The sequence below is a fragment of the Mirounga leonina genome, unplaced genomic scaffold, assembly GCF_011800145.1.
Source record: "Mirounga leonina isolate KUSES-001 unplaced genomic scaffold, KU_Mleo_1.0 Mir_109, whole genome shotgun sequence".
NCBI lineage: Eukaryota > Metazoa > Chordata > Mammalia > Carnivora > Phocidae > Mirounga > Mirounga leonina.
Genome location: NW_023270244.1, coordinates 5225076 through 5240298, shown reverse-complemented (window position 1 = coordinate 5240298; position 15223 = coordinate 5225076). Strand labels below are relative to the sequence as shown.

Below are 15223 nucleotides of genomic sequence, written 5' to 3'. Positions count from 1 at the left end.
AAATAAGGATGTAATTTCATTCTTTTTTCTGAGAGATAACCAAATTTATTTTTTTTTAATTTTTAAAATTTTTTTAAAGATTTTATTTATTTATTTGAGAGAGAGAGAACGAGACAGAGAGCACGAGAGGGAGGAGGGTCAGAGGGAGAAGCAGACTCCCCGCTGAGCAGGGAGCCCGATGTGGGACTCGATCCCAGGACTCCAGGATCATGACCTGAGCCGAAGGCATTCGCTTAACCAACTGAGCCACCCAGGCGCCCCGAGAAAACCAAATTTATTGTTACCCATCCTTTCCCACTGATTTTGAATACTACTCTGTCACATCAGATTTCCACACGTGCTAGGTTAGTTTCTGGATTCTTGATTATGTTCCCTTAAGTTTATCATCCATCACTGCACCAATTCTACATTGTCTCAATTCCTACAACATTATAATCAATCTTGATATATAATAGGACAAGTCTTCCTTCTTGTTCTTTACAGCTGTCTTGTTGATTGCTGGGGTTTTGCTCTCTCCTGTGAACCTTAGATAATTAGATTCCATGAAAACAAAAACAATAAAAATCCTGTTGGAATCCCACTGAATTTATAGATTTAGTTTGGAAGAACTGATAATCATTAGCTAATACTGATCCACTAGCATGGGCTATCCATTTAGATCTTCTTTTAACTTTCATGTTTTACAACTTTATAGTTTTGTCCCCAGTGTTACAGACTCTATTCAGGAGAATGCAATCTGGGTACATTTACTGTCATTACTGACATATTTGAACCCATTTCCTGCATCTTTTTTTGATCCATATGTCCTCCATCCCCTGTCCTCTTTATTTTGGTCTTCTATATCCCAATAGCCTCCTTTTCCCCCCTCTGTTGGTTTGGAAACTATAGATAAATAACCTTTTAAATTGTTGTATCTTTGCATGTGACTAAGGCCATACCGTTGTCTCCTTGCCTTTATTGACAGTGAAAGGAAAAAGAAGAACTAGAGAAAAAGGTGAGAGAAACATAAAGGGGAGAACAAGAGACGTGAAGGCGTACTTTGAAGTGGGGAGCGGAACTGAACACTTGAAGGAATGGGGCTGCGTGATTTCCTTCCTCTTTCACATTTCTTAGTCATTCCAGGTAACCAAGGTCTGTTTTTATTGTAACTATTACTGTTAAAATGGCTTACCACTTTTGTTTTTCTGATTAGTTTTAGGTGAACTATTTTAGTTAAAGCACTACAAAAACGTGTCACTAGCAAAAATTTAAGGTCGGGGCACCTGGGTGGCTCAGTCGTTAAGCATCTGCCTTCAGCTCAGGTCATGATCCCAGGGTCCTGGGATCAAGCCCCACGTCGGGCTCCCTTCTCGACAGGAGGCCTGCCTCTCCCTCTCCCACTCCCCCTGCTTGTGTTCCCTCTCTTGCTGTGTCTCTCTCTGTCAGTTAAATAAATAAAAATCTTAAAAAAAAAAAAAAATTAAGGTAATGGGCTATAGATCTACTGGAAGACGGTACATTTTCTTTCTTAAACTTAGGAGACCATTTGAAACAAAGCAGTATTTGCATCATGTTTCACCACATAAAATAATACAAGACTTAAAATTTAAAAATTCCTAAAAAGTATTTAATCATGATAAGAAAGCATAAACTGTGTGTGTGTGTGGGGGGGGTTATCTCCAATTTGTATTTCTATCATTTACTTGGCAAGGAAAAGACCAGATATCCTTTCAGAATATTTTTACACAAAGCTTTCAGGCCACTTTTCTCACATAATTTTATTTAACGCTTTAATGTTTTCAGGTTCTTTAGGATTTACACACTTCTAAGGCCCTTTTATATGGATCTAGGGGTGTATCTTTAAAGGGTACTTTTCCCTATCCATTAATGATCCATTAAACACCTTAAAACCACCATCATTTCTATTTGCAAGATTAACTTAGGTATATAAAATGAAAATTGAAAGGACTTATATTTCAGAAAACCAGAAATAAAAACTAAGGTTGATGAAAATTAATGATTTAAAAAAATGCAAATAAACAAATACTGAACAAACAACAATTAGGTTTGTTCAGCAATACTGAGATTAGTTGGTGTCCCCAAAAGAAAACAAAAACCGGGAGGCACAAAGCAGCAAAGAACTGATCATGGCAATTATGACCTCCATTAGACAAATATCACCAAATTCCCTTCTGTTCTCATATCTGCAATATCTTTAAATCCACACTCAAGAATGCCTACTGCCCACTGTTTGGGCCTCTGGAAGTTTAAACACAGAAAAGAGGGGCGCCTGGGTGGCTCAGTCGTTAAGCGTCTGCCTTCGGCTCAGGTCATGATCCCACAGTCCTGGGATCGAGCCCCACATCGGGCTCCCTGCTCCGCGGGAAGCCTGCTTCTCCCTCTCCCCTCCCTCTGCTTGTGTTCCCTCTCTCGCTGTGTCTCTCTCTGTCAAATAAATAAAAATCTTTTAAAAAAATAAAAAAATAAATAAAAGAATAAACACAGAAAAGAAGTCAGTTTATCTACTTTACAGTTTTGGTGAAGGTGTATTCTAAATTTTGGGACTCCTACTAAAGATTGGTGATTAAAGTTTGATGATGAAAAAGTGTCACATTAGCAGAATCTTTAGCATATAATTTATTCAGCGCTGTATACATTCATGTTATTTTTTAATGCCAAAGAACACCATTTATTAATCATTGCTAATATTCACATAATACAAGGGTAATGTATTCACTTATTTAAATATCCAAGTTTTTTTTTTACACCTTAGTTTTTTTTTTTTACACCTTAGATTTTTATTTTATTAAACTTTCTGAGTATAGCTGACACACGATGTTACATTAGTTTCAGGTGTGTAAGATGGTGATTCAATTCCTCTACAGCTTATGCTGTGCTCACCACAAGTGTAGCCAACATCTGTCACCATACAACCCCATTACAATACCATTGACTATATTCCCTATGCTGGGCCTTTTATTCCTATGACTTATTCACTCCATGACTGGAAGCCTGTCTCCCACTCCTCTTCACCCATTTTGCCCATCCCCCCACCTTCCTTCTGTCAACCCTCAGTTTGTTCTTTGTAAATATCTAAGCAGTTTTATTAAATACAAAATACTTCACAGCTTCTCACAGAAAAGTAATTTATCTATGGCTCTCTGTAGGAAGCATACAAGTAATACAGGCAAGATCTTCAGTGAGGGTTCTACTCTCCTTTCCTGCCCCCAGTGACGGAGAACACACTGCTCTCATGAGGTTGTCAGTGTCAGTGGTGAACAACTCTGGGTATTAGAAAGCTTTCCCTTATATACTAAAATAAAACTGTCTTCCCTATAACATCCACCTATTGCCCTAACCTTATATCCACAGTAAGGGAAAAATCACTACTCTCTCTCCACGAGACAACCCTTAAATTAAGACAGTTATTTTCTTAGACATTAATTTTTCTCCTTTTCTCATCTAATCCCTAAAACTTCCCTGGCATTTTAGTTTTTCTCAGGATATGTAAAAGAGATTTTTTTTAAAAACATTTCTTTCTTTATTTTTTTAAAGATTTTATTTATTGGGGCGCCTGGGTGGCTCAGTCGTTAAGCGTCTGCCTTCGGCTCAGGTCATGGTCCCAGGGTCCTGGGATTGAGCCCCGCATCGGGCTCCCCGCTTGGCAGGAAGCTTGCTTCTCCCTCTCCCACTCCCCCTGCTTGTGTTTCCTCTCTCGCTGTGTCTCTCTCTGTCAAATAAATAAAATCTTAAAAAAATAAATAAAGATTTTATTTATTTATTTGAGAGAGAATGAGAGAGAGAACACGAGAGGGGAGAGGGTCAGAGGGAGAAGCAGACTCCCTGCTGAGCAGGGAGCCCAATGTGGTACTCGATCCTGGGACTCCAGGATCATGACCTGAGCTGAAGGCAGTCACTTAACCAACTGAGACACCCAGGCGCCCCAAAGAGATTGTTGCAAGCTGAACTGTGCCCCTCCAAAGACGATATGAAGGAGCCCTAATCCCCACTACCTCAGAATATGACCTGACTTGGTAATCACGTTAAAATGAGGTAAGTAGTGTGGGCCCTCACCCAAAGAGACTTACGTTCCTTATCAAAAGGGGAAATCTGGACACAGAGACCTTCACAAAAATGAGGGCAGAGATGGGGGTGATGATCTATCAGCCAAGGAATGATAAAGACTGCCAGCAAACCACCAGAAGCTGAGAGTCTTGGAACAGATTCTCCCTCACAGCCCTCAGAAGGGAACCTATTGATACCCTCACCTTGACTTTTAGCTTCCAGAACTGTGAGACAACAGATTTCTGTTAATCAGGCCACCCAGTTTCCGGTATTTTGTTATAACAGCCCCAGCAACCTAATACATTTCTCAGAAATGTGACATGATAAAAAGTTAAGGAAATTTTCCACAGCAGAATGCTTGGTTTTGTTTATGGGTAAGAATAATTCTTTCCTAAAATAGACTTACCATTACTTGGAAACATAAATGCTCTCAGCAGTAATATATTTGGATACTTCCTGAAATTATGTTTTGAACTACTGGTTAGTACAAACCTATTATGTTTAGTTTTTTCCTATGACTTTTGCTTTCATGATTTCTCCAGTATCTCTGCTTTTGCAGAGCTGATAAAACTGTTGACAGTAAGAATAGAAAATAATGGTAACCCTTGGCTCTTTGTTCAAATCCTAATACCTGAACAACTGATTGGACCAAGAAAACTATAACCTGTAAACTACACTTTATTTACAAATTTAGAAAATAAGGAATATAAGAGTTGATGGGCAGAATATATGATTATATAAATTATTTTCAAAGTATACTGTATCAGTGATTTTCATCAATTTTGGGAACTTCTCTGTAAATACTGAAAAAGAAATTAATTTTGAAATACTAAAAAAAATTAAGATCTGCAACAATATTTCATATAGAAAATTCTCAAGCAAGAGATATCCTGAGATGCTTATGAATTCCCAAATATCATTATAGCCTGTAATTTCTCCCACAAAGTACATTGGAGCAGCAAACAAAGCCATTTTCAAATGGAAATGCTGAGCAGACTGTGCCTTGTAAGGGATCACTCCAGTTGAACTTTCTGTAATGATGGAAATGTTTTACTTCTGTGCTGTCCAATAAGCTCGAATGCCTACTGAGCAGTGAAATGTGGCTAGTGTGACTGAGGAACTTAATGTTTAACTACCTAAATAGCCACAACGGTCTAGTGCCTACCATATACATTTTTTAAGATTTTATTTTTTATTTTATTCATTTGAGAGAGAGAGAAAGAGACAGAGAGGATGAGCAGGAGGAGGGGCAGAGGGAGAGGGGAAGCCAACACCCCACTGAGCAGGGAGCTCCATCCCAGGACCCTGAGACCATGACCTGAGCCAAAGCCAGAGGCTTAACCAACTGAGCCACCCAGGTGCCTGTTGCCACCATACTGAACAGCACAGCTTCTAGGTTCATTCCCTTCCATACATATTTTTCTTCTCTTTTCATTTAACACAGTAGTTCTCAGCCAGTGGCAATTCTGCCCACTAGGTAACATATGGCACTATCTGGAGACATTTTTGGCTGTCATAACTGGGAGGTGTCAATGGCATCTAGTGGGGAGAGGCCAGGGATGCTGTTAAACATCCTACAGTGAACAGGACAGGCATCCCCAAGAAGTGATTATCCAGTCCAAAATGTCAAAAGTGCTAGATTAAGAAGCCTAGACATATTTAAAAGATCTTCAAATGAAATTAAAAATACTTTGCATATCAATATGAATGGCTGTATAATATTCTAACATTAGTCTGCTCTTAAAATCTTTTGCCACTGTTCAATATTTCCATCTCAACTGCTGTTTTGTCTGTCCACAATCTCTTAGCAAGTACACTACTTCAGTCATAGTGGCCTCTGTATATTTCACATGCCTGAAGCTGATAATTTTACTTCAGTAATAGGGATAAGTATGCAGAAACCCTTAACTGTTTTGTAAACATGAAGACATTTATAACACAGGAACTTTTACTTTTAGCCTTTCATTTAACTTCAGAAATACATGAAAGGGCTAGTTTAGTGCAAAGGCATAATCGATGACATAAAGAGCTCATGTTCTGCTAACAAAGACTCAGCAGTAACCTTTTTCCACTCGACAAAACAGTAATATATTTAAGACATTTAAATTACCTATTTATGCCATTATTTTGTAAGACACCCTTTATTTGAACATTATAATCTATACCAAAAGTGGAGAATAGAAAAATCGCCATCCTAATATAAAAAAAAAGAAAAAAGAAAAATCACCATCCTTAAAGGGTTCAAAAATCCAGTGGAAGAAGAAATAGTTAATATAGCCACAGTCACAAAAAACGAACAAAGGCAAATTGTTTCTGAAATGAAGGCTCATAAAGGAATCTTGTTGGAAGTTCTGGCCTATGCAATGAAAACAAGACCCAATAGTTTAGGATGTGTTTTCTGTCTTATCGAAGGAAACAGAAAAGATGACCTCTTACAGGGCATTCATGACAAATTATATTTTTTAGATTTTAACATGTTCAATTTCCTTGAAAATGTTGCTCCTATTTACCTTATTTCTCATTGCCTCACTGCAATTTCTGTAAGTATTCTATTCTTAGATGCAACTCCTAAACATTTCAGTTATTCACATGATAAATCTCATCAAAACTGGAAAATAAAATCTACCTTAACCTAATTAAAAGATGATAAATTTAGCCATCACTGAGATTTTACAACCATTTAAAAGTATGTAAAGCACATATCAAGAAAGAAAAATATCACTTATAAATTGTGACTGCCCTCAAACTTCCACAAAGATTTAAAAATTACTCAAGATGTTTTTCATTAATCCTACATGATCTTAACACACAAAAGGGAGAAACAGGGTGCTATTACAATAATGCATTTAGGAGATGATGCTAGCTTGGACTAGAGTAACATAAGTAAAGCTGGTGAAAACTGTGGGGATCCTGTGTATATTTTGAAGGTAGAGCCAATAAGATTTGCTGTAAGATTCAATGCAGGCAATGAGAGAAAAACTGGAATCAAGGATAATCCCAGGGTTTTTGGCCTGACCTGCTGGAAGGACTAAGTTGTCATTAACTGAGCTGGTTCAGGCTGCCAGGGGAGCCAGACTGGGAAGGAAATTCAGCAGCTCAGTTTTGGATATCTTAAGTTCTAGATGACTTTTGGATGTTTCCAAGTAAAGTAGGCACCTGAAAATATGTATGATTGAGTTCAGCACAGAGGTATGGGTTGGAGATGTGAATCATGAAAGTCCTCATAGAAAAGAGAAAAAAAATCTTGGAACTGAGCTCCTGGACCTGCCAACTTTAAGAAGTCGGGCATGTGGAGGAATGTGGCAAGGGAGACAGAGAGGGGTGCGGCCAAGGGAGTTATGAAGAATACACAAACAAGGTTTCTTGGAAACCAACTGAAGAAAGCACTTCAAGGACAGAGTGAGCAACTGTACCAAAAGCTCCTGATAAGTTAGATGAGGACCAAACAATTTGGTCACATGGAGGTCACCTCTTGACCTAGAAAATGGCAATTTCAGTGGAGTGGTTGGTGGCAAAGCCTACATGATGTGGGTTGGAGAGTGACTCAAAGGAGAGGAAGTGGAGAAAGTGTATATATAGACTGTTCTTTTGAGGAGTTTTTACTTTAAAGTGGGGAAGGTGAGAAATGGGATAATAAGATGAAAAGTAGGCTGAAAGAATTTTTTGTTAAATGGGAGAAATAAGAGCATGTTTGCTGACAAAGATCTAGGAGAGAGGGAAAACATGCTGGAAAGAAGGGGGAAAACTGCTGAAGCATGGTTTTTAAGGTACATAATTTAGACTTTAAAGACACCCATTAAATATAATCAAAGAGGATCAATCTACTTCTGCCAGATAATAAAATTATGGCAAAACAAATATAAGTGTTATTAATGTAAAAAGGGAAATACAGACATATGGAATTAAAAAGGCAGTCTCCAAATTAATCCAATTCTATATGAGAAAGTAGTACTTATCAAATACCTAGAGTAATTAGTATTCTATATTTAGAAGTGAAAAAGAAATCACAACATAAAAAAAAAGTTGAACTGTAAACTATAAATTCTCTTTACAACTAAAAAATAGTATCTAAAGAGAAGTGTAGATTGAGAAATATTTAAATCAAATAAGACTTAAGGTTAAGTAAGGAGCTCAGACAAACAAGTAAATTATCAAGTAACCAAGAGATAAATGGGTAAAGTACATACAGACTATTTGTACAACAGCAGATACAATAAATATCAGGACAAATATTAAATCTTGCTAATAGTAAAATGCAAAAGAAAACAATGAGATCTGTTACTAAATATAAAACACCCAAATCTGGCTACACTGTGAGACAGACAGTAATCATACATTGTTCATGGCAATGTAAAATATTAACATCCTTTTGGATAGCAATTTGGCAATTCATATCAATAGTCAGAAAAATATTCATAGCCTTTGACTCAAATACTCCCCTTGGATATTCAGCCTAAGAAAATACTTAAAGAAAAAAATATATATAAATGATGTTCACTATAGCATTATAATTATATTAACATTAGTTATGATAATGAAATAGTAAGAATGATCTAAAAGCAAAATTAAAAAAAATGAATGGCTATGAAAATTATGAATTTTGGGCTGATTACAGAAGAGATAAAATATAATTTCAGAGAACACAGATGATGCTTAAAATATAGTAAGAATAATATAAAACTTTTTTTTTTACTATACTCTAATTACAACTATGTCACCTACAACGAGACAAAGAAAAATGTAAACTGAAAACAGTTTAAACATTCAGTATGCTGGGATTGTAGGGGAATATGTTCTTCCTTGTTCTGATAACAACTACTGAATACATACCATGTGTCCAATGCTGAACTATAAACAATTTTGTATATGGACACATTTAATCCTATGGGTAGGTTATAGCCAATAAATGGCAGAGCTGATATATGAATTCAGGCAGTCTTTTATCCTGATCTTAACCACATGATATATACCCAAATTAAGAAAAGTTAGAAAAGTGGGATTTCTCTCATCCTGTTAAGTCATGTTTCAAAAGGTAAGGTATAGGTAATCACAAATGAACGAAATATCACGTGGTAATCTCAGACTACTATCCCTTAATAATTGCTAACTAACTTTTCAATCTTGCCTGCAAAGTTAAAAATGACTTTAAGCAGAATGGAAAAACAAAACAAAATAAAACCATTTCATACCATTACAGAATGCTAGAGCTGTACGGGAAAGTTTAGATTACCAGATCCCTTTACCTCTACAAAGAAACTGAGGTCTCTAATCAGTGAGGGGCTAACTCAAGGTCATTCAGGTGGTTAATATAACTAAAACTAGTTCTAAATTCCAGGTTTCTTGATGATAGCCCAATGGTATTTCTTTCTATACTATCTTATTCCCCTCCCCCATAAAAAAAAATCTATATCCACTATGTTTTAAGTGCAGAATAAATGCCTGGCAGCACATCTAGTGTGTTTTAGTTAAACTAATCTCTACAATAGTTTTAATAGTGGTTTAATATTATAACCACATTAAGAAGAAGATGGTGAGGGGTGCCTGGTGGCTCAGTCGTTAAGCGTCTGCCTTCGGCTCAGGTCATGATGCTGGGGTCCTGGGATCGAGCCCTACATCGGATTGGGCTCCCTGCTCGGCGGGAAGCCTGCTTCTCCCTCTCCCACTCCCCCTGTTTGTGTTCCCTCTCTCGCTGTCTCTCTGTCAAATAAATAAATAAATTCTTAAAAAAAAAAAAAAAAAAAAAAGAAGATGGTGAAGCTCAGTTGAGTGTAGCACATTGCCCAGCAGCATTAATTGGCATCCAGATCTGATTCCAAAGCCAGTGTTCTTCCTACGATATCTACCACATGGTCTGGGGAGAAAGGGCTCATGCACACAGGGAGCTCTGATTATGGAAGTTCCTTGTGTTCTCTGCCCATGCCACCAAAGGTTCACATTGAGAGAACTGTCTGATCTTTTTTAGGCTCAGGACTAGCTGGCTGTACCAGTGGGTTAAAAAGAATGTAAATAAATTCTATCTCCTGGCATGAAAAAAAGTTTCCAAGTGTGTGTTGATCCTGGGATTGGGCTTTTGTGTCCCTTTGGTACAATCAAGGGAGTAGAAAACATTTAGTGCTTAGAGACTGAGAAATTGAGAAGCATAGGGGCAAAATATAATGATGCTTATATTCTTGACAGATGTGCTTTCTAGTATCCTAATGGTTCAATGGCTCATGAAATACAATTCCATGACCTTTTTGCTCCCTCACGTTTTTGTTTCTTTTCTTCTGCCTCACACTTCAAATTCCATAGATTCTAGCACTGCAGGCTTTAATCTCCTCTCTCCAGACAGGAAGCCCCCTAAGTGGGCTCCCTGTCTTCAGTGTTTCTTGATTTACAACCATCTCACTCAGCAAGGGAGAGAACCTTCCAAAAGCAAAGCCACCACTGCCTAACAAAATTTATCACTTTTTCCTTAAATTCCTTGAAAACAGCCCTACTCTACCTTTCCAGCTCTCTCTCTCTCTCCAGTCCTCAAGTTCCCTGTAACTAATCTGGGCTTTCCCTCCTCTGTGCTTTGGCTCACAATGATCCCTTTATCTGGAATCCTTTACTCTTTCATCTTTGGCTGTCTAAATTCAGACGGTCCTTTAAGGTCCATCTCAAATGTAATCTCCCTTGTTTTTTCTAATTCTCCAACCAGATATCATTCCCTCCTTATCTAACCCCTATAGCACTGCGTGTAACTCTTACAAGACTTGACATTGTCACCTGTATTGTAGGTATCCGTGTATCTGAACTGTTCCATTAACATCAACACTGTGTTACTAACTTTTGTGTTATAGGTAGCACCTAGAAAAGACTTTCATATTTACAATCAACGATCAAAAACAATTTGAGTTGAGTCATGCAAAGTACTTCACAATTTTCTGTTAAAAAAAGAAAACTGGTCAAAGGAAACCAGAGCTAAAAAAAAAAATAGTACAGCTACTTAATGGGGCACTTCATTTTCTAGGTGCAGACACAATACTTGATATACATCTACTAGGTCAAGAAAGGTATGCCTGTATTATGTAAATGACTCAAAGGCTTAAAAAGGCTAAAAAAAAAAATCTGAAGACATCTGTAGTATGCTTTTATTTCCTTTTAGTTCTGTACGGATGAACGCAGGAAGCTCTGAAGCTTTAAATCTAGAAACTGTAGGGAGGTAGGACAAACTTCATTAAAACAATCAAATATTAAATTCAGAAGGCTATTGCAAATCAGGTTGAATAGTAAATCAGGTTGAACAGAGCTATTAAGTGACTGATTCACTCTCAAACAAAAAAAACAAAACTCGCAGAAAATTTAGCTCCTTCTTCGCAGTGAAAAACAAAATTTGAAATTCTGGTAATGTTATTTTTTCCACATTCTAAAGCTAATCGGAGAAGCCTGCTGCCTCACAAAAACATTTCATAAAGGTACTGAGGTAATACTACTCCTACAGAGATCATGAATAATGAACCGACGGGCCCCTGGCTGTACCCACGTCATTGTTTACTTTGTGACTTTTTTTTTTTTTTTTTTGAAGAGCTGGGGGGTAAGGTGAGGAGGATGGGAGAAAATCAGTTTAAATTGTAGTCAAATACTTTTGGTGGAGTTGCGGTGTTTTGTTTTTTTTCCTTATGGAACTGTAGCACTTGTTGATAAGAGCACAATGAAATTAACCGATAATTTGAGAAAAGGCAACAGGCACCTGCAGCCTCTCAATCACTTAGCCAACATTTCAGACAAGATAGGGCCAAATTCTGCGATCTGGGCGAACAAGCGGGTGTCACCATTCCATAGGAGCGTCTTTCTAGGTAAGCTGTAAATCTTGGGGCAACTGGGACCTCTCCCAAAGATCTGAGCTAGGAGCGGTCTCAGGTTTTTAGACAAATCTCTCCTCCTACCACACGTGACCGAATGGCATTCGGCCGCCTAGAGAAACACCGCACCGCACCAACCGCGGGATACAAAGGCTCAACGCCGCCGCCGCCGCCGCCGCCGCCGCCGCCGCATCCTTTGGAGGATCGCTGGGCCTCCCGCGCTCAGCGTCTGCGGAGCCTGCGCAGGGCGCCGCCGCGAGGCGCGCCGCTCCCGGGCCCACAGGGCGGTGCCGCGCAGCGCGGGGAGCGGGAGCGGGGAGCGCGCGCCGCCTGCTTTGCGCGCCCGCCCGCCCAACGCCTCGGGAGCAGGGCCGCTGCGCCGCACGCAGCCCGGTCGCGCCGCACCGCTGCCGCCGGGCCTTCGTCCGCCGCAGGGAGCCCCGCAGCGACGTGGACCAGGGTGAGGAGGCCGAGGGCCCCCAGCCCCCGGGCAGGCCCGAGGCCAGGCCAGCCCACCCCAGCCCCCCTCTGCCCACCTCTGCCACCTCTGCCCAGGCCTGGGCCTTCCCCTCTCCTAGCCCCTGCCCCTCCCTACGCCTTCCCCGGGACTTGCGCGGGCGGCGGGGCGTCGTGAGCTGCACTTACACCACGGCTCTGGAGATCATCCAGGACACCATCTTCCCGGGGGCTTGGACCCCGCCTCGGGGGCGGGTGGGCGCCGAGCGTGGCGGACCAGGCCGCCAACGGCAGGCCGCGCGCTCGCCGGCTCCTCGCGCTCCCCGGGGCCGCGCTGGCGCCCTCGGGAGCCGGGCCGGGTGTATGCGCGCTGCGGCCCGAGCTGCGCGGCGGTCGGTCCCCCGCCCGTCCCCGCCCGCGGCCGAGCCGCCGCCGAGCCAGCCGGCCCCGCCCCTGCACTCCGCTGATAGGCGGCGGCGGCGGCGGGGCGCGTCGGCCGAGGCCGGGTCTGGGCGGCCGTGGTCCGGGGGCTGGGCGGTCTGGACCCCGGCCGGCGCCGGGAAGCCTCGCGGCCCCGGAACCCTGAGCTCGAACCTCCACCTTCCTTTTCTTTACATCCCTGGGACGCCCACCTGGCGTGGAGGGGAAGAGGGGATAGCGGGGGGCTGAGGCAGGGGACTTGTGGGTGCGGGTTGTGACTATGTGTGTGTATGGGTGTGAAAAAATATCAGGAACTCTTAGTCCGATAGACTCCTCTGAATCAGGCCCTAGAATCTGGGGAAGCAAGATTTTGAGATGTGTGTAGCCATATCCGGTGTCTCCACAGTTCACTGAGGCCCAGCGTCCTGGGCATCCTCAAAGTACGGCATTTTAAGGGAAACGTCGGGAGGATCCTCGCACAGGCCTCGGTGTATACCAGGAGTCGCGTGGTGCGTGGTGTGTGGTGCAGTGCGGGGAGGGGGCAGAGGAGCGTGGCTTTGGATTTCATGTTCGCAGCAGTGGGTGTATCGATATCACTGTTCTGGGCCTCTCAGAGCACCTTTGCAATCACGACATCTGCAAAGCCTGTTTTACGAACACACGTCTGAGCCTGCCAGATACTCAAAGTAAAAACTGGGCCTGGGATTCCTGACCTCTGTTATTTACAGTTTTCTTTTTTGGGGGAGGTTGGGTTACTGCTTACTCCTTGCAGTTCTTGCCGATAGCATAATTTCAGGAGATAGGATTTAAAAACAGTTTTTTGGTGGCAGTACCAAATTGAGAAACTGATCTTCAAGTTTAGTCTTGCCTTTTTTTTTTTTTCCCCAGTTCAGAGGACAGTAAAAGGTAATTCTAATATTCAGATGGTACAAGGAATAAAGGATGAAATGTCGGCTTCAAGCCTTTAATTAAAGTCCTAGAAATTAGCTTATTTTGTGACCATGTAATTTATTCTTTTTGTTCCTCAGTTTCCCCATAGTAAAAAGGGACTAATAATACTGTAGCTTACCTCTTGCCTTCCAGAGTGACATGAGGCACTGCTAAATAACATGTTTAGGAAGTTCTCCAACTTACTTGGAAGAAGATTGAGGGCATATATAAGATTATTAAGTTCCCAGGTTCAATAAATTTAGTAATATTTTTATTAAGACTTGAGCTCAGAAGTTGCTTTCTACTTTAGGGTTAGGTTCTTTTTGTTGTTTACTCATATTAAGAATATATGTTTTAGTTTCAGGGATCTCGTTAATGAAAATTTGTAATTGTTTGGAATCTTTTATTTTGGGCTATTCAGCATTCTTTGGGGATCAGGTGTGTCACATAAGCACCAGTTTTCTGGAAAACACTCTTGCCCAATAAAATTCAAACTCATATGAATAGCATTTAAATCCATCCATGAACAGGTCCTGAGATGTTGTTAGAGCCTGAGTTTTTACTGCCTTCCCAACCCTTTTGGACCCCTACCCTTTCCCTAGCTCTCTTCTCTGAACAAGTTGTATCTACATGCCCAGCACCTTTGCCCACACTTCATTTTTTCTTTAATGATTTGCTCTCCATTCTCTACCTATCAGAATCTTTGTTTTTCAGAGTACTGTGCCATGAGGATGTTCTTGATTTTCCCCAGTGAAAATTATTCGTAATTTTTCCTAGGCTCCCATAATTTATTAGTTGAATTTCTATTTAATGTCTATTTCATTCTGCTTTATATTATGGCTGTTTTACTGATGTCTAACTTACTGGATGGTAAAATGTTTGAGGACAGATATAGTATATTAGATATCTTTGTCTTTTCCAAGTCTGTAGAATAGGACAATTGCCCAAGGAAAGTTTGAAAAGTTTGTTAGTACAGACACTCTGTTAAGTATTGGAGCTTTATGAAATTTCAGCTATGTACTGTAGAAGTCTCTTAAAGATGTCTTTCTTGTGTTCTTAATATGGGGGTCATCATTCTGAATATTATTTCACTGCATTGACTGTAATATATGCCTTCAGGGGTTGCAGAGATATTAGGACTGTTGGTTTCTCTCTAAAATGTCCCTAGGCTGCTGTGTGTTAAATTTCATTTTGTATGCTTATTTTGTCTTCAGACTCTTCCATATTCATATCACTTTTTGCTGTTCTCAATCTGGAACAGCCTCCTTCTTTATACATTTCAATATGCCATGTGCTGGAAACCACCTGCCCTGTGCTAAGCACATGTTGTTGAATCAACCTTTACAACCCAAAAAGCGTAGGTAGTGTTTATCCCCATTTGATATACTGGAAACTGAGGTTTTGAGTGCTCACTGCCAATGACCTTATAGGTCATAGGTGACACAACTGGAACTAGTCCACGCTTCCTGAGTGTTCTTGACATTATACTGTGATAGTCGAATTGTGACTAAGGAAGTGGGTCCAGATGGGGGGTGCCCTCTTGGAGG

General features: G+C 40.7%; 2 protein-coding genes across 3 annotated transcripts in view; one reads left to right on the top strand and one right to left on the bottom strand.

Moving 5' to 3' along the window:
- Positions 1–12703, bottom strand: part of LOC118020146 (receptor expression-enhancing protein 3) — a 99185-nt gene extending 86482 nt beyond the window's left edge. For both annotated transcript variants that reach the window (XM_035020117.1, XM_035020123.1), the window contains exon 1: positions 12516–12703. In XM_035020117.1, the coding sequence (XP_034876008.1) occupies positions 12516–12547 (32 nt within the window). In that variant the 5' untranslated portion in view covers positions 12548–12703. The remainder of the gene's footprint in view (positions 1–12515) is intronic.
- The window catches only part of LOC118020124 (probable JmjC domain-containing histone demethylation protein 2C), a 342056-nt gene continuing 339079 nt past the window's right edge, over positions 12247–15223 (top strand). The window contains exon 1 of the mRNA XM_035020072.1: positions 12247–12330. The gene's annotated coding sequence lies outside the window, so the exon portion shown is untranslated. The remainder of the gene's footprint in view (positions 12331–15223) is intronic.